The following is an 18,647-nucleotide window of genomic DNA, read 5'->3' as shown; positions in this document are numbered from 1 at the left end:
GCATCAAGTATAGAGCTGCCAGAAATGCAAATAACTCTTTGATAGCATGATAACATTGCCAGTTAATACAAAATTGTCTAAATATACATTCGAATTAAAAAAACATAGAATAAAAATTTAAAATATGTAAACTACTAACAGTGATGCAGATTATTAGTTAAATGTTAAGACTTTAATTGCTTTTAAAATCAAGTAAGAAAAGGAAAATATAATGTCTGTCAACTCGACAGCGTGTTTTTGCCGCTACAATAACAAAGCCTTTCTGATGCGCTATCTGCTATTGCTCAATTTATAAAGAGGCTAAATGCTCAGGTAGTAAGGAATGACATTACTGCCGTCACGTACCTATGAACTTGTACCTTCATAATGGATATAACTGCTTAAGAAGTAGTCTAAACAAAAACGGCATATCATATATAAGATGATGTTATAATTACAGCAGATATTGTTAAGATATTATGTAAAATATTAATTTAAAGAAACAGTTTTATTGAAGTGATAGAATAGTTGTGTTCGAAAGATATTCCAGCCGGCAATGAATAGTGGGTGGTGTTTGGGAAAAGGACGTCTGGCAACCTGCTAAGAAATAACGTACATCGACTTCCTCCACTTCTCATTTCTCGAAAGCAGAAAATGTAACGATAAGAAAAAAGACACGAAAAGCGTCAAAAAGTGAAAAGTGAGGAATTCTGCGCGAGAAGAAAGGAAAGGAAAAATTCTTGTGTGAAAAATTGTTATTTCGAAAAAAATCATCAATTGAAATAAAAGATTATTGCATTGACGAACGCTGAAATGCAAGGAGTTGTATTCACCGATATCTTTTTGAGTAAATGGGAGTCGCAGTAGTGAAAATCCCGACGAGGCAGTGTAGCAAGCAAAGAAACTCGGCTAAGGTAGTAATTGTAGACTCGGACCAATACCAGCAAATAAAAAAGCAGAGACAACGGCAGCAGCAACGACCACAACAGCACAGAAAAAGACAACGTCGGAGCGGCCGTTGTGGCTGAATAAAAGACGAGCCAACGGTAGCGGTAGCTCCACCGCCATCGACAGCAAACAAGTGTAATTGCAAAGTGCAACTACGGCTGCATAAGAGGGTGGCGGAGATCTGAGCGTGTAACAATAATTATAAAGTGGAACAATGTGTGACGTTTGCTCAGATTTTCTGCATTTGCTGGAGTCGTGTAAGTATTGAATAACATTGAAAAACTTGAAATTTTAACAATTTCGCCGGTAAGTTGTGAATGACAACGGGTTTTTTGGTTTATACTTACACAGTAATAGGTCACAGGGCGAGGGCGGGGTACATACACGAACTATGCAAATAAGCAATTGCGAAATGAAAATGTTTTAACTTAACTTTGTTTTTTACATTGTTTTGATTTTTAGATGAAGTTCGTATAACCAGCAACGATGCAAAACATTCGATTCTTTTAAAGAGTGAAATTGAAACCGCTTTCGGTTATATACAAGCATGGCCGCAACGCCAGTGTATGTGTCTATATCGCGATCCGAAAAATTTTGAACGTTTCAATCTTGTCGTCCAATCTATGATATGCTTAGCAGTACATCATTTAAAGCATATTGAACGTTTAATAGATGACTACAAGCGACTGACAGCTTGTAGTTTAGGTCAGACAACAAGTGCTGCAGCTCAGGCACAGAACAATGCGCAAAGTGCAGGTGCTGGCACCTCAGACAAAGGCACAACTCTAACAACAAATAATAACACGGATAAAGATTCAATAGACTCGGTAGAACAAGTTCCGAAAGGTAATGTGGACGATGAAGACGACAATGTTGAAGAACAAAGTGAGCGTAAGAAACCTAAAAGAGATGCTAGTTCATCTCCACCTTGTGTATCGCCTTCATCACGCAACACCAATTCTCCAATAGTTCCAACATCACCGCCACCCCCCGCACCATCAATGCACCTACCGCAATCGAATACAAATATATCATTAGCAGGCGCAGGACAAAATGCTGAATCGAATTCTTATAAATCTAATTTAAACAGTGGATCATCCCCATCAACTTCGCTATCGCAAATAACTGAAGAACCATGGATATTACCAGAAGTAGAGAAACTCTTCATTTTAGTGTCGAAAGTGTTTCTGTTGAATTTCCCATTGTACATTGCTTACAAGCATGGTACGCATGCGCGTCTGGATGACATTTCTGCTGAGGAGGCGCAGCATTTGGCAATCTTTTGTGATTTACATGACAATGAGATACCCGTTTACTTGCTCCGTAATATAACGTTGTTTTGTAATTCGGGAGGTTTCGCCGCAATGATGTTGTGCTTTGAGCAGCCTGATCTGCCAGTCACTACTGCCCAGGCTATTACTGCCACGGTTTCAAATATAAAACTCTGGTTAAATTACGGCTGCATTGTACAGTTGTTTGTACCGTTGCGTAGTCGCGTATTGCAGTACATGTGCAAGTTGTCGGATCAAAATTTACGCTCAGCAGCAACACGAGCCATGGCCGACTTTGTATGGTCTGCTGTGCGTGATCCGCTAGATGCGTCGGTCACTTTCGATGTGGAAGGTCTAGCTCTGGCATTCAAGTACTTCACATCAACTACGCTAACAATGCGATTGGCAGGTGAGACATTTCGTTTATAGTATATAACAGTTTCGGGAAATTACACATTATTTCGAATTTCTTCGCAGGTATGGCACAGATAAATGCACATATAAATCTATTCAACGAAATCTGCACTACTGAAACTGTTGGTGAGGTTGAGATTGTGGGACAGAAAATCGCCAACTGGCTTACCGAAAATCAGATTATACAACATCTCTTCGGACCAAATCTACATGTCGAAGTAATCAAACAAGCGCACGTCGTTCTGAATTTTCTTGCAGTGGAAAATCAAATTACCGAAGAGCATATCAAACTAATATGGCAAGCCACACAGCTTAAACATTGTTCCAAGACCATTTTTGATATTTTGCCGGCACTGGTGAAGAATCTGGCACCACGTCCAGCCATGCATTTGTATTCACTACTGTGTCGCATGGATCCTAAGGAGCACACCGAACAAAGCATTTATATTGCATCGGCACTTACGAAACTCATTTGGTCACGCGATAATTCGCGCGCACAGATGAGCATGATGCAAGACCATCTGTTGGCCGCACATGTCACTGCTTCCAGTTCGGACAGCGGCAGCATGGACGGCAGTAATTCGGACGATGATCCCGGCAATGGTGATGATAGTAGTTTAGCTAGTGGTACGCGCAAAAGCCCGATAGACATAGAAAATGTGGGTTCGGACACTGGCGCACCGCCTCCCTGTAAGCAGGCTCGTCATAGGCGACATGTCTGCGAGGCCAGCCCGGAAGGTGAGTTATTGTAGAATACCGATAATGTTATTTTATGTTTTTATTATTTATTATTTTTATATAAACAACAGACAAAGGAGGACGCTCAAATGTTGAGGACTTGATTAATAAAAAGATCGATATTAAGTGAGTACAAAAATTCGGAAGATAACGGTCTTAAATTTCATTATATTCTTATTTTTATTTAAAAAATGCAGAATGCAAAATCATCGCATTGTGAACATTATTGACAATTCAAGTAGTGAGGAAGACATGCAACAAGCCGCACTGGACGTGCAATTGCATCGTAAAAAGTCACGAAAGCGTCGAAAAAACAATTTGCCGCTAACCCGTTTGCCACACGAAATTGTCGAAGCTATTTGGGATGGTGGCGAGGATGAGGATGCCAGCAGCGATGATGCTGACGATGCCGACGAAGCTGACGGCGAAGTTTTAAATGACAGCGACGACTGCAGTGACACCGGCGGCCAAGTTGTGCCCAGCGCCGTATTGAAACATCTGCGCGGCGAGGGTCCCTACATACGCGCCATCGATGAGACTCATATTAGTGAACTGCTAAATGGTGCCGAAATCGATGGCTATTCATCGCCTATGAGTAATAAATCCGAAAAGAATATGGCCGACTTTGATGACGAAGATGTGTCGCCGTGTGAGGAGGAATTGAGCCAACTGCATGCATTGCGTGTTTCGCACAATTGCGTACCGCCTGCATTTGCCGCTGCTGCTATGGCTGCGGCACATTCGAGCATACAACAACAACAACATCAACAATTACAACAACAAAAATCCGTGGATGCCGACGCTGCGGATGTTGGCGCGGGCGTTAATGACGCCGCCGTGGCGCGAGTGGATACTGATTTACAGCAACAAGTTGCGAATGTCAATGCGGCTGCTATTGCCGCTGCGTTGGCAGCAGTAATGGTGCGGCGCACTGGAGATGCCGGCGATGTGGACATGTTGGGCAATAGCGGTAAGGCTATATCGCCACAAGCTCAGTTTGCCGGACGTGTGTTGCAGAGCGGTGCACAACCAGGTGGGTCCCAAGCAATACCGCTGTCACCACAACAGACACCACCGCAAGCCCAACAGCCTTCTTTCAAAATCAACGATGTCTGTCAGCCGGGTAATACTTTGCTTTGGGACTTGCTGCAAGATGACAAAATCGTAAGTAGCTAATTGTAAGAAAATTAATTGATTTTGTCTTTATTTTTTTACTTATTGTTTGAATTTTTTTTTATTAAATTAAATTTTTTTTTCAGTTTCAGTTAGGCGAAACGCTAGCACTTGAGGCTGAGAAGGCACTAGCCACTTTGCTATGCTTCAGCATGGACCGACAGTTGCGCACGAAATTCATTGAAGGTTGTCTGCAAAACTTGGCCAGCAATCGCAGCGTTGTGGTGAGTCTGCGCCTGCTGCCTAAGCTCTTCGCATCGTTTCAGCATTTTCGTCCCGCCGACACACATCATGTGACTATGTGGGCCGAGAGGCAGCATCGCATGATGTATCATTTCTTCAATAACATAAAATTTTATGCTAAACGTCACGCAGAACTGCAAAGCAAGGCCGGCGCCGGTGGTGGTGGTGGTGGTGGTGGTGAAACCCCACCTGAAGCGATCATGTACTCACATAAGACACAAGTGTCGGTGCGGCTGCATTTCTTGTCTTCCATATTTTCAACGTTAGGCTCGCCAAAAACCTTTCGGTGAGTGCAAGAATATTCAAATTGTTCAATATTTTATTTATATATTTGAGGTTAAAAAAGTACATAATGGTAGTTTGTGTCAACTCTACTGCTTAAACATAAACATTTTATCTTTTGACATTTATGGTTAAACATATAATTTATAGGTTAACTTTGGAACAAGTAGATGCCTTGTGGGAGTGGCTGGCGCACGATAGCGAATGCGCCGACTGTTACTTCTCTTGGTTGCAGAGTCAGGCTAAGGGTGGCGACCAGCATGCTTTGGGTATTGATGCACTACAACATTTGTATTTAAAGAAGTTACCCGAACTGCGTCCGGAAGAATTCTCCATGGTGGCACTCGGCCTCTTCCAACAGCTGTGCAGTTTGGCGCGCATGGCTATTGCACACTATGAGAAGCAAACCGACTCAATATCATCGACATCCTCCAACATTGTCGGCATGTATCATCTGTGGAAGATCGCGTTGCGTGCACACAACACCGAAGTGTCGCTGGCCGCTATACAATACATCAATATGTACTATATGGGGCAACAGCTGCGCTTGGAGAAGGAGTTTGTGTCACAGTGCATGGATAATTTGGTGCAAGCAACCAATACTTTGGAAAAGTCAGTATAACCTCAAATTTGATTCGTGTAATAAATATTAAAGTGATTTCATTTGCAGCAACGAGGATGAGAACGCATTGATGTGTGTGCAGCGTGGCTTGATGCTACTCAATACACATCTGGAGACATTCCGTCGGCGCTATGCATTCCACTTGCGTCGCTGGGCCATTGAGGGCAAAGGAGTCTGTTCGCATAGCAATCTGAAGAATGAAGCCGCTGGCCCGGCCATACGTATCGTCTTGCAACCGGCTGGGCTCTCCGAAAAATCCGTCCTGCACATGCATGCGTGCGATTTGATTGCTGAATTGAAGGCTGAAATATCGAAGTGGTGGGTTTATCACAATATTTAATTATGTACCAATTTGTATCTTTTTATATTTTTATACATTTTTTGAAATTTTTGTATTTTAATTTTTTTTATTAATTTAATTTAATTTAATTTTTTTTTAATTTAAAAAACAAAATTTGTTTTTTTAATTTTTTGTCAAGGTGGGAGAATCTACAAGTAACCACTAGCAGCAGTGGTGTATCGGCACCAGTTTTAGGTCTGTTACTCAGCGACGGACCGTTACGTATTATAACGCAAGGCCAGGAGCTGACATCTGACTATGATGAGCGCAGTTTGGGTGATGCAGGTTTCAAGGACAACCAGGTTAGCTCAAAATACACTCGCTTTAAATTTCATTCTCGTTTACTCCATAATTTTCTCGTTTTTGTTTTTAGATCGTTTATGTGTCGTTGGGTGGCCGCGGTGCACGACGCAAAGAGACAAATCTCGATCACCCATCCATGCAGCCACCGCCGCCGAAAGAGTGTTTACCCACAGTATTATTGCTGCAGCCGCGCTACTTTGAGAAGCTCTTCTGTTTGATGCAGACGCTGGGCGATATGAAGCCGCAAAATAGCAATTTACAAATGCACACCAAAGCTCAATTGCTGTCACGGCGCGTGTGGGACATACTGGCCATACTACCAACCAATCCACTGATACTGGATGCATTTAAAGGACTCAGTAATGATTTGAACGCGTTCGAGCGGCTCACCAGCGAAGAGGAGCAGGCCAATAAACGCAAGGAGATCAAGCAGAAGTTGAATGAATTGCTCGATGCCAATAATCTACAGAAATTCATGTACTCATTGCACATTGTGGAGAGTCTAACGGTGAATAGTGTGCTGCAACAGAAAGGCTCAGGTGGCAACAATACAACGTGTTGTGGCTTTGGAGGCGGTGGTGTTAATGGCAATGTTATACCCATGGATCAATATGTGCGTAGCAGTAAGAGTGGTAGCGGCTCGTCGAAGCGTAGTTCGAGCCGCCGTCGGAATAGCAACGAAAACTGTAATGCAAAAGAAGAGAGTAAGCGCAACTGTGGCAACAGCAGCGGCGGTAGCAGCAGTTGCAGTGGTAGTGGCAGCGGTAGTGGTAGTGGCAGTGGCAGTAGTGCTGGCACCGCATTGGAATCTCTGTCGCGCAAGGACAACTTCGATAGCACGGTACAAAAGGAGGCCGCCGGTAGTGCCAGCGATGAAGTGGCCAGTGAGGATATGCCGAATCATGACAAAGAAAATAATCAACCATCAGCGGGACGACCACATAAGCGGCTGAAACGTAGCGACAGCAATGCCAACTTGAATGATGATAAAGAGAGTCGACTTGTGATCAGCGCTGTGGATACAGGTAGTGGCGCTGCCGTTAGCGGCGGTACAAGCGGAGGAGTATGCGCAACCACAGCTGGCAATGCACGTTCTGCACACGATCTCAAATGGAGTGAGGTTTTCGTACGCTGCGGCGGTTTGCGTTTGCTTTATGAGATTTTCATTTCCGGACAGCTGCAGCAAAGTGCCCATCCGTGCGAAATGCTCAACGAGTGGCGCCACGATTGTTTAGCTAGCCTTTTGCGTGTGCTCTGGCTCTTGGGTTTTGAAGAGGTACAGGCCGAGGATATGCATGTCGTAGTTTCTCGGCCACATGCTTTTATGCTTGAACTCATGAATGTCGACCCATGTCTGCGCCGATTGGCATCCATACTTAACGACGAGGCCTATCAGAACTATGCCTCGCTGATACCGACCACACAGTATCAATACCAGTACCCATACCAATACCATCATTTGCGCACTGGCTTCTGGGGTCGCGCGCAAGTCGTACAATTCACTATGAATATAATGGTGAGCTTTGTTCACGCATCCGCGGAAGCACGTCGCCTTCTATGGACCCAGGCGGATTATTGTAGTTGGGTACAAAAATTCATACTGGAGGATCCCGAGCCGGCGGTAAGGCGTGAAATATGTGCTGGACTCTATCGCATTTGCTTGGGCAATGCGCAAAGCTATCAAGTGCTCTTAGCGCCATTGCTGCGTAAGCTTATCTCGTTCTTGCCGCTGGCCGAGAAGATGACGTCTTATGTGCAGCACACGCAGTATTTGTTGTCAGATGAGGGCAAGGAGCCCTATGGACCTGCGTGCCGCGATTACTTTTGGCTGCTTGCGCGACTTGTGGACACCATGACACCGGACATGGTGAAGTGCTCACTGGATGGTGAAAGCGAAGGAGAGGCTATTGATATTGAACGCTTGTGCCAGTCTGTTTCACAAAGCATACTGACACGCGATTTCTTTGAGACCCGGCATGGCTATCAGGTAGGATTTGATTAAATATAATTAATTGAGATGACTACATTATTTGAAGAGCTTAAGTTCACTATTTGTCATTGGAGTTTTGGTTATAGAAATGTTTTTAACGAGACTATATTTCGTTTTTGTTTTTTTTCTACAGGACGATGGTCTCGTCGGACTCATCAATTTAATGTCGAATTTCGTCAAGTACGATCCAACCTTCAAGTTCAGCGGTTCGGCTTTACAATTCATCGACAAAATATTTGAGTTTCTCTTTGACATGCCATCACCGTTGAACCGACACAAGCCGAAATGCAAATCGGCTACATCGCGCGCTGCCGCTTACGACTTGTTGGTAGAGTTGTGTAAAAATTGTCCCAAGAACTATGTGTTCTTGCACACGAAGCTTCTGGCACAGCATACACCCGGCGTTAAGGCGCCATATCCGTGGGATTATTGGCCACGCGACGAAGGCCGCTCCGAGTGCGGCTATGTGGGTTTAACGAATTTAGGTGCCACTTGTTATATGGCCTCTTGCATACAACACCTGTATATGATGCCACAGGCACGAGCGGCTATACTGAATGTACCACCGACCGGCTCACAAAAGCATGGACCAACTCTTTTGGAGTTACAACGCATGTTCGCTTATTTACTCGAGTCAGAACGTAAAGCATACAATCCACGGTCCTTCTGTCGTGTCTATCAGATGGACCATCAGCCGTTGAATACGGGCGAGCAAAAAGATATGGCGGAATTTTTCATAGACCTTGTCTCGAAGTTGGAGGAGATGACGCCGGAGTTGAAAGATCTTGTAAAGCGTCTATTTTGCGGAACCCTCAGTAATAATGTGGTCTCGTTAGATTGTGGTCACGTCTCACGCACAGCTGAGGAATTCTACACTGTCCGTTGTCAGGTTGCCGACATGCGCAATCTACAGGAATCCCTGGACGAGGTCACCGTTAAGGACACTCTTGAGGGTGACAATATGTACACGTGTTCACAGTGCGGCAAGAAGGTGCGTGCTGAGAAACGCGCCTGCTTCAAGAAACTACCACAAATTTTGTGCTTCAATACGATGCGTTACACCTTCAATATGGTAACAATGCTTAAGGAGAAAGTGAACACGCACTTCTCCTTCCCCATGCTCTTAAATATGACAGACTATGTAGAGAAGACGCTGATGCCGCACCAATATAAGGGTAAGTTCCGTATCTCTCTGCCATCAGTGGATTCTAATTTTCTGTAATTTGACCGTTGGCGCACAGAGGAGCGTGAGAAACGCCAACAAGAGCTGGAAAAGAAGAAAACTGGCGCTGAAGATGCCAACAAAGCCATGGATGACGACATTGAGGAATGTCTAGAGTAAGTAACCAGTGCATAAAGCAAACCAAATGCGGATAAATCAACTATTATATTCCGATAGATATGAGCTAGTTGGTGTAACTGTACACACGGGCACAGCAGATGGCGGTCATTACTACAGTTTCATTAAGGAACGTAACAAGTCGGCACTGCAACACGATCGCTGGTTTCTATTCAACGATGCTGAGGTGAAACCGTTCGATCCCTCTCAAATAGCGGCCGAATGCTTTGGTGGCGAAATGACAGTAAGTAGCAGGAGAGCTTCTAAAATAAAAGTTTTATTTGTAACATCGATTAAATTTCGTACTTTTGCAGAGCAAGACTTACGACTCTGTGACGGAGAAGTATATGGACTTCAGTTTTGAGAAGACCAACTCGGCCTACATGTTATTTTACGAAAGGCGTCTGCCAGAGCACCTAAAACAACGACACACCGAGCTCTTAGCATCGCCCACAGCGAGTTCGCGCACAACAGAGGCCACTGAAAAAGCGAGTGCACACAAAGATGATGAAGAATTAGCCGTTAAGTCAGCGGCGGACAAAACCGAAACCATCGAAGCAGTTGAAAATGAAAAGAGCGATACTGAAATGACAAACATTGAGGTGAATAACGCGCACAGCGAAAAGCCGGAGACTAGCGGTGCTGATACGGCAAGTAATGAGCCGCAGGCATCCACTTCTGCTGCAGCAGCTGCAACGGCTTCAAGCACAAAGTTGACAACGGAGGCTGGCGCTAAAAGCGCACGCATGCACATACCAATTTTGAATAAAGAACTGGAGGACTGGATATGGCAGGATAATCGGCAATTCTTGCAGGATCGCAACATCTTCGAGCACACATATTTCAAGTAAAGATTATTTAAATTTTTTTTGTTGTAAAAATATGTAAAAATTTAATATTTTTTCAGCTTTATGTGGCAAATATGTGGACACATTCCACAAACACTGCTGGCGCAAACCGACGTCACTTGCATGGCAGCCAAGTTGTCAGTTTCATTCTTCATAGAAACCTTCATACACGCCAAGGAGAAGGTAGCTTGTGCTGTTTGTTTTTGTTTTTATGTAATATTTAATTGTCTCATTTTCGTCTCTAGCCCACAATGGTGCCGTGGATTGAGTTGTTAACGAAGCAATTCAACGCCAGCCAAGAGGCGTGCGAATGGTTCCTCACGCATATGTCCATCGAACCGTGGTGGCCCGTACAAGTGCTTATACAATGTCCCAATCAAATGGTGCGCCAAATGTTCCAGAGGCTCGTTATACATGTCGTACAAAGGCTAAGGTATGGACAAACGTTATATTTATTTTTCGAAGCTATGCTATATAATATCATATAACATTTTGCAGATCTTCGCATGCGCATTTGTATTTGAAAACTGATACCGATGATGATGGCAAAGAGGTGATGGGCAATGCCTCATGCGTAACACGTTTCATAAGCTCGTTGATATTGCTGATGGAACACGGTGCTAAAGCGCATTTGCGACATTTGTCCGAATTCTTCGGTCTGCTCTTTGAGTTTTCGCGCATGGGCGATGAGGAGACGGTGTTTTTGCTGCGCATCAATGTGATAAAGAGCGTGGCCGATTTTTACTTAGGCAATAAGACACAGGATTGTGTAAGTACTGTATGCATGCAATATTTGTGAATTGTATCTTGTTATTGTGGAATGTGGAACTTATTCACGTAATATGTAAATTATGTATTTGCAGATCGATGTTGGCTCCGATAACGATGATAATTCGTCCGATGAGGCTTTGTCTGTGGACAAAACACGTCCGGCATCGCTGGACAAAATGATTGCGTTGGTGGCGAATTTAGTGGAACGTTCGCGTGGACAAGATTTCCGATTGCGTCTCTCAACTAAAGATTACAATGCGATAGCCGGAGGAAAGGTAAGCAGCATAACCAACCTATGTTGATAGCTTTTTTCAAATGTATTGAAAGATTATTTTCAAAATAATATATTTTTTCATTTCCAACAGGGTTTTCCTTTCTTGTACCAACAAATCAAGGATAACATTAATCCTCATCAAACCAAGCACCTTATACATGCACTTTGCCGTTGGGATGATCGTTTGGCGAATCAAATAATCACCATGCTCTTCTCGTCTGTAACCAAGCACACGGAACTCTGCGGTCCATTTTTCAAGCTCCTGACCTTACTTACCGAAACTCAAGGCGGTCCCTCTGGTTTGCCTTGTTTCTCTCAACTGGTGCTGCAGCGTGTTTGGGACGCCGCGGAGTACTGCCCCCAGTCGGCACTCGATTGGCTTGCTTTCCAAGCGCCAAAAAATAAAATCGCACATGCTTGGATACTGCAATCGGCCGATAACTGGGTGGAGCAGTATTTGTTGGCGCATAATAATTCGCGCGTGCGCAACGGTATGTTGCTTGGTCGTCGTCCGTTATTTAGTGCATATAAAATAATTTTTATTTTTTATTTATGCATTTCACAGCGGCTGCGTATTTGCTAGTGTCGTTGGTGCCATCGCAACCGTTCAGAGCGAACTTCCGCACACACTCGCTGCATAAATTATCAGCACATGTCTATCGGTGAGTTTATTTATATAATTTTTTTTTTTACTTTTTATTTATTTTTTGAATTATTTAAATTTTTAAATTATTTCATTTGTTTTTAATTATTTAATTTTTTTTAAATTATATAATTTTAATATTATAATTTCCCTTTGTTGCAGCGATTTGAATAGCGACGCTCAAATTATTTTGCACAACATCATCAATCTGCTACTGCGCCTGCTGCGTCCAGCGACGCGCGCTTATGCAGACATCGGTGTGCATGGCACAACCAAGCTCACAACTTACTTTAGCCTACTTAGTTATTGTATGGTTTCAAAGACTGAAAAACTAATGGTAAGCTATACAGAACAATACAGTTATTAATTATTATTAATTAAATACCGAATACACCGAATTGCAGATCGGGCCCTATATGCGTTCGCTTTGGGATCTATTTCATCCGCGCTTGTCGGAGCCCAGCGTGCCAGCACATCACAACAAGCATGCGCTACTGGCATTTTGGCATCACTCGATTGTCGATTGTCCGGAGAATGCGCTCATTGTCGCCAATTGTCACGAAATAACACGAAATATTGCATTTAATTATATACTGTAAGTAATTGGCCCTCTCAAGTTACTAACTTCCAACTAAATTGTTTGATTTTCAACTATAAACAGCGCGGACCATGACGACTCCGAGATCGTGGCCTACAATCGCGCAATGCTGCCGGCATATTATGGACTCTTGCGTTTATGTTGCGAACAAAGTCGTGCACTCACACGCCAACTGGCCGCACATCAGAACTTGCAGTGGGCTTTCAAGAACATAACGCCACATCCGACGCAGTACGCGGCCGCGGTCGATGAGCTCTTTAAGCTGATGGCATTGTTTGCGGCGCGCCATCCGGATGCCAGCGAACAGGAGCAGCATGAGGTGTCTACATTCCGTCGCACAACACTTTCGGCGTACTTGACTGGATTGGATGCGCGCGTCTCCTGGGGCACGCTTATAAATGCACTGCGCATTTTGGGTAAGAGCATATTCGTTTTATATAATCATTATTCGTTTTAAATTATTTTTTTTTTTAATTTTTATTATTATTTTTATTAATTTTTATTTTTTTAATTTAATTTATTTTTATTTTTAATTAATTAAATGTATTTATTTTTTACTTGATTTTTATTTTTAATTACTTTTTATATTTTTTAAATTACTTTTTATATTTTTAAATTAATTTTATTTTTTTTAATTAATTTTTTTTTGATTAATTTTTATTTTTTTTTAAATTATTTTTTATCAATTTAAATATACATATTTTTTAATTTAATTTAAATAATCTATTTTTTAAACCGCAAATCGGCAGTGGACAACGACGAAGACCGACTGCTCGTCATCTACAATGGTGGCATTGAGATGTGTTTTGAGGCGCTGCATACGCTACATTCCATGCATCACGAAGCAACCGCTTGCCACGTGTCCGGCGATCTACAGGAACTGCTCAGCGAATTGGTATTACTGCTGACTACGCTGCGCATGAGCACACGTCTGGATGCGCCGTCGGCAGCAGCTAACGCCAACAAAAAGCAGCTACAGCAGCAACAGCAACAACAGCGTTTGCCCGACGCCGTCAAACGATTGGCCACCTTTCTCAATACATTCAATCCACCGGAAATCTGCCGCTTATCGCTCGAAGTACTCAAAGAGTTGGTGCGCAATCCCAGCTTAGATGTGACCAGTATACTGGCACCCATACTCATCAACTGCCATCTCTCCGTGGCAAATGCGCCGAGTAATATCGGACCGTTGGGTCCGTATTTTCCACGACGCGGCAACAAAGCGCCCTGGCCAACTATGTCGAAGAATACGCCACGCCCACCACGCCCCATGGTGCAGATGAGCATTCCTCATGGCGAGATACTACAGAAAGGTGTTGATATCGAATACGACGCACAAGTGGAGGCATTCTATCGTCCGTATCATGATTTTCTGGACGTGATGATGCGCATGGCGGTGAACACAAATCAACTGAATGAGACACTGGTGAAACTGAGTTGTTTGGTGGCGATAGAAGCGGCACCTTTGCACTTCAATTTGTTTCCCAAATTTTGGGTGGGCATCTACAACAACAAAACCACAAACAAGTAAGTGTTGTTTGGAATGTGAAATTTCCTCCTCTGAAAACCTCTCTATGTTGCTTTACTTTTTTACAGATACTCCGAGTTGCTTATCAACAATCAATACCTGGTGGAATATATACACATAATCTTGCGCGATGAGCGTGTCTCGCTCAGTGATCATTACATAAGAAACTTCTTAGAAATCTATTATCCGAAGGTAAGTACCAATGTAACGGTTGTTTGTAACATCTTGAGTACTCAAAATAAGGTTGGGTTTATACATAAAAGTTACGGTGTGATGAAAGGGGGAGGTCCAAGTGTTCGTTTCCTTGTTTTTTTATTGAAAATTAGTGATTGATTCATTGCCTCGCCCACTACAGATTACACTACTACCTTGTAAGCATTTTTCATTTATTTTCAAATTTCTTCCCTTACCTAGATATCCGCCCAGCTGCCCATAGCCCGTCTGCTTTACACGATCAGCTATTCGATGCACTCAAAGGAGGATCTCGATGATCTCTGTGGCGATTTGTTTGCCATCCGTGTGATAGCTCAATGTACAGGTATACCGACTTCCGTCCGCAAACAGTTGAGAGGCTCACTGAAAGCACTGCTGTACAAGAGTTCGCGCTATCAGGAAGTAGCCGAATTGGAGATAACACAAAACAAGAAGCCGAAAATAGCTGAAAAATCACCGACGAAATTACATGAAGAAGAAGCGCGTGCAAAAAGTCCGCCTGTGAGCACCAACCCGAAAAACAGCACACCGACACCGAAGTTGGGCGGCGACACGAAGGAAGCTGCTGGCGACGTGGCAATGGAGGTAGATAGCGAAGTTGAGACCAATAAGAGTGGTAACGAAGTCAAGAACGGAGTAGAGGCTATGGAAACTGATAAATCTCCGCTTGGCGACAAGAAGGATGCCAGTGGTGACAATGAACATAAAAGCGATGATTCCATGACTGAAAAGAACGAAAATGATGCGGAACATACTGCCAAAATAAGCCCAGAAAAACCCGACAAAGACGAAATTGAAGAGAAAGAAAAGAAAAATGACGAAGAAACGAAGAAATCGACACCAACGAAAATGTCCAAACCGGATGCTGAGGAAAACGCGGCCAGTAGTAGTCAAGGTGGTGCTACCACGAGCCCCAAAGCTATAGAGCAGAGCAAGAGAGCCGAGCAAAAGAAACCCACGGAGGTGCGTCTGTACGAGGAGCATGAAAAGCGCATCAAACTTTTGCTCACCATGGAAACATACATCAAGAGCATACTCGTGCTGATGCAACGCGACGAGTGCAGCACTTCGCCAACACCGGCTGCACACGGCGGCGGAGATGAGAGTGAAGCGGCAGCAGACATATCGGAGGTGGTCAGTAAAAGAGGAGCGAGTGTTGCAGTGGCGCCCACAACGCCATCACCCTCTTCAGGCTCGGCTGGCAACCGTACCGATTCGACACCCGAAAAGTGCGAGGAGCAGACAACATTACAGTGCAAGGAGCAAAGCGATGCAAAGGCGGGAGACTCAAGCGACAGCCACAACTCGCCAACTAAGTTGCACGCTAACAAAGCAACGGATAAGGGAGAGAATGACTTAATAACAGCAAATGCAAATACAAATACAAATCCCACAACAACGATGACACCAACGCCCACGATATCGGCGGCCAGCGCAGCCGCATTACATTCTCAACAGATTTAGTTATCATTCAATGATTTGCTGAATATTTTGTTTTTCGGTAAACTGCTGGAATAGTGCCGCCACTAAGTTGAAAGTTGAGTGCGAGTGCATAGTGTAGGGCGCATGCGCAAGCGCGTTTTAGTTGCAAAGGCGATAACATTTTTGTTAACTCTTACACAAGTAATTATTGTTATATGCCAGTAAAAATTATGTACTTTACACACACACTTAAAGCAAAGTTCATTAGCCCATTAGATATTTTTGAAAGTTCATTCAACCGTTATTTTGATTTATCGCCCTACAACGTGCTGAAGTACCTTTTGCTTAAGCTAGGTAGAACTTTACTATATATGTACTATAATAATAATGAAATTTGAATTTTTTCCCACTTGTGTGCTTGTTCTTATCCAAACACACACACACCCAACCCACACCTGCTTAGTGAATGTTATTTAGTTAGCTGTCCAAGTGCAGTGCAATGCATTGACTTGAACGCTTCATTTGTTTCTTTTGTTTTTGTGTAACACGATTTAACAACGTATTACATGTATAACATACATAAACATATATATATAAAAATATTAATCCTAATAAAGAATATATGATGCTATTAGAATTTCTGGCCCAAGGTCAAAAATACGTTCATACATATAATACATGTGTGAGAAGAGTAGAAACGAAAACAAAAACGAAAAAAATTGCTAACCTAAGGTTGGCTGTGTGAGGACAACAAAAAAAAAAAACAAAGAAACAAAAAATAATATTAATAAAAATAAAAGTAAACTGAATTTTTAATTAGGCAACACGTAAATTGCTATTTACTGCATAATTTTCAGTTTGAGATCAGCTGAAGAGAGACATTTATTTCTCCAATGCTTGCAATTTCAAATCAAAATTTATACATACATATATACGTATATATAATGTATATCTACATATATATATACACGCCCATTCAAAATTTAGGTGTCATAAGCAAAGTTCCTATTTTCTATTTAAGCCTATCATGAATTCAAACCGATTGCGCGCCTATCAATTATGATCAATTATGTAATATACGAGTGTATTTTAATGATTTTTTTTTTTATTTTTTTCCCCCTAAACTTCTTTACCACACACACTGGTCTCAAACTGGAGAGTTTGTAAATATAATTATCGAATAGACCGAACAGCGACAAAAAAAAATTAATAAATAAATAAATTAAATTAATTAAAAGCAAAATAAAGAAAAATTAAAACTGAATGAATATGAAATTGTATATTTTAAGTTAATTAGTTAAGCTGCGTCTACAAAGCAGCAACAGCAAAGCATACTTAAGAGAAAGCAAAATAAATATAACAAAAACAAAATTTATTCCAAAAATTATATATTGCATATTTGATTAGAAGCAACAACAACTGAAGAAAATACGCATATAAACGCAAAAGGCGAGTAAAAAACACGGCTGCACCTATATTGAATATATATTTGGTTATTTTATATATAATATATAATGTAAAATAAATGCCTACAGGCATTAACACACACATGCATAGGTGTATAGTGTTTTCAGACAGAAGCGCATGAGATATTGTTAAGCAGTTTTTAAATAATAATTGCAACAGTTTAAGAAAATTGTTTAGAGTTTAATGAAATTTTGAGTTTGTTGATCAATTGATTTGAGAAGACACTTCAAATATTGTCATACTTTTTAAACCGTGCGCTATAACGGTAATATGAAGTTTTTGTGAATGAATGTCTGCTCAAATAATTTTACTTTCTTTATGCATACTCTTTTTTTCTCTCTCTATTATATATATTGGAGAAAATGTCTATAATCGGTTTACTCATAAATACAAACTGTTTTTGATATGTTGGCTTTATTAAATATTTTTAATGTAAATGTAAAGTTTTGTTAATGTGACATATATTCTGCCTCTAAATTAACTATATTATATGAATTGAAGTATATGTGCGTGAAAGTGGAGTAAGAGTACCACTGAACATTTTTACCGGCGATTTTGAAGACAGCCAAATGATTTGAAGATGAGCGCATAAGAGTTCTGTTTAAGCATGCTTTTTCTAAGGAATCATATTTTTAATTTAAAAAAAATTTTTCACAAATTAAAACAACAACAAAAAAGTGTCAGTTCCCAATTAACATAGTTGAGATGAAGCGTTAATGTTTTTTGTTTTTGGCACAATAAATATATACGTAATTAATTATGTGTGTATTTTTAATTTTTTTAATGTATTAAAATTATTTTTTTATTGTATTAATTTTATTTAATTTTTTAATATTTTTTTTATTAAATATTTTTTTTTGTTTAATTTTTTTTTAATTTTATTATTTTTTTTATTTGAATCTTCTTAATTTTTGTTTTTTTTATTTTAATAAATAATTTTCTATTAAATTTTTTTATTTTATTAAATATTGTTTTTTTTTTTAATTTTTTTTTTCTTTTAATAAATATTTTTTTAATTTTATTAAATTTTTTTTCATTAATTATGTGTGTATTTTTTTAAGTTTTTTTATTTAAATTTTTCTTTTAATTTATTAAAAAAATTAATTTATTGTATTCATTTTATTTATTTTTTAATTTTATTTATTTATTTTAAATTGAATTTTATTAATATTTTTTTTTATTTTATTAAATATTTTTTTTTTTATTCTTATTAAATATTTTTTTTTTAATCTTATTAAATT

The 18,647-nt window shown here is 40.9% G+C and overlaps 1 protein-coding gene across 1 annotated transcript; it reads left to right on the top strand.

Moving 5' to 3' along the window:
• Nucleotides 1–517: 517 nt before the first annotated feature.
• Nucleotides 518–16,961, top strand: LOC105219423 (ubiquitin carboxyl-terminal hydrolase puf). The gene is made up of 26 exons (XM_011195551.3): nucleotides 518–1,184; nucleotides 1,390–2,607; nucleotides 2,676–3,350; nucleotides 3,422–3,476; nucleotides 3,548–4,514; nucleotides 4,610–5,052; nucleotides 5,199–5,660; nucleotides 5,719–5,988; nucleotides 6,150–6,312; nucleotides 6,384–8,300; nucleotides 8,437–9,478; nucleotides 9,545–9,641; nucleotides 9,703–9,886; nucleotides 9,957–10,489; nucleotides 10,550–10,673; nucleotides 10,736–10,923; nucleotides 10,989–11,259; nucleotides 11,354–11,536; nucleotides 11,627–12,026; nucleotides 12,101–12,197; nucleotides 12,341–12,515; nucleotides 12,583–12,773; nucleotides 12,840–13,192; nucleotides 13,526–14,303; nucleotides 14,373–14,496; nucleotides 14,719–16,961. The coding sequence occupies exons 1-26, from the start codon at nucleotides 1,142–1,144 to the stop codon at nucleotides 15,979–15,981; spliced, it is 12,216 nt and encodes a 4,071-aa protein (XP_011193853.1). The 5' UTR covers nucleotides 518–1,141; the 3' UTR covers nucleotides 15,982–16,961.
• Nucleotides 16,962–18,647: the final 1,686 nt, after the last annotated feature.

This window comes from Zeugodacus cucurbitae, chromosome 2 (genome assembly GCF_028554725.1).
Source record: "Zeugodacus cucurbitae isolate PBARC_wt_2022May chromosome 2, idZeuCucr1.2, whole genome shotgun sequence".
Classification (NCBI taxonomy): Eukaryota; Metazoa; Arthropoda; class Insecta; order Diptera; family Tephritidae; genus Zeugodacus; species Zeugodacus cucurbitae.
The sequence above is the reverse complement of the archived record's forward strand: the minus strand, read 5'-3'. Positions and strand labels throughout refer to the sequence as shown.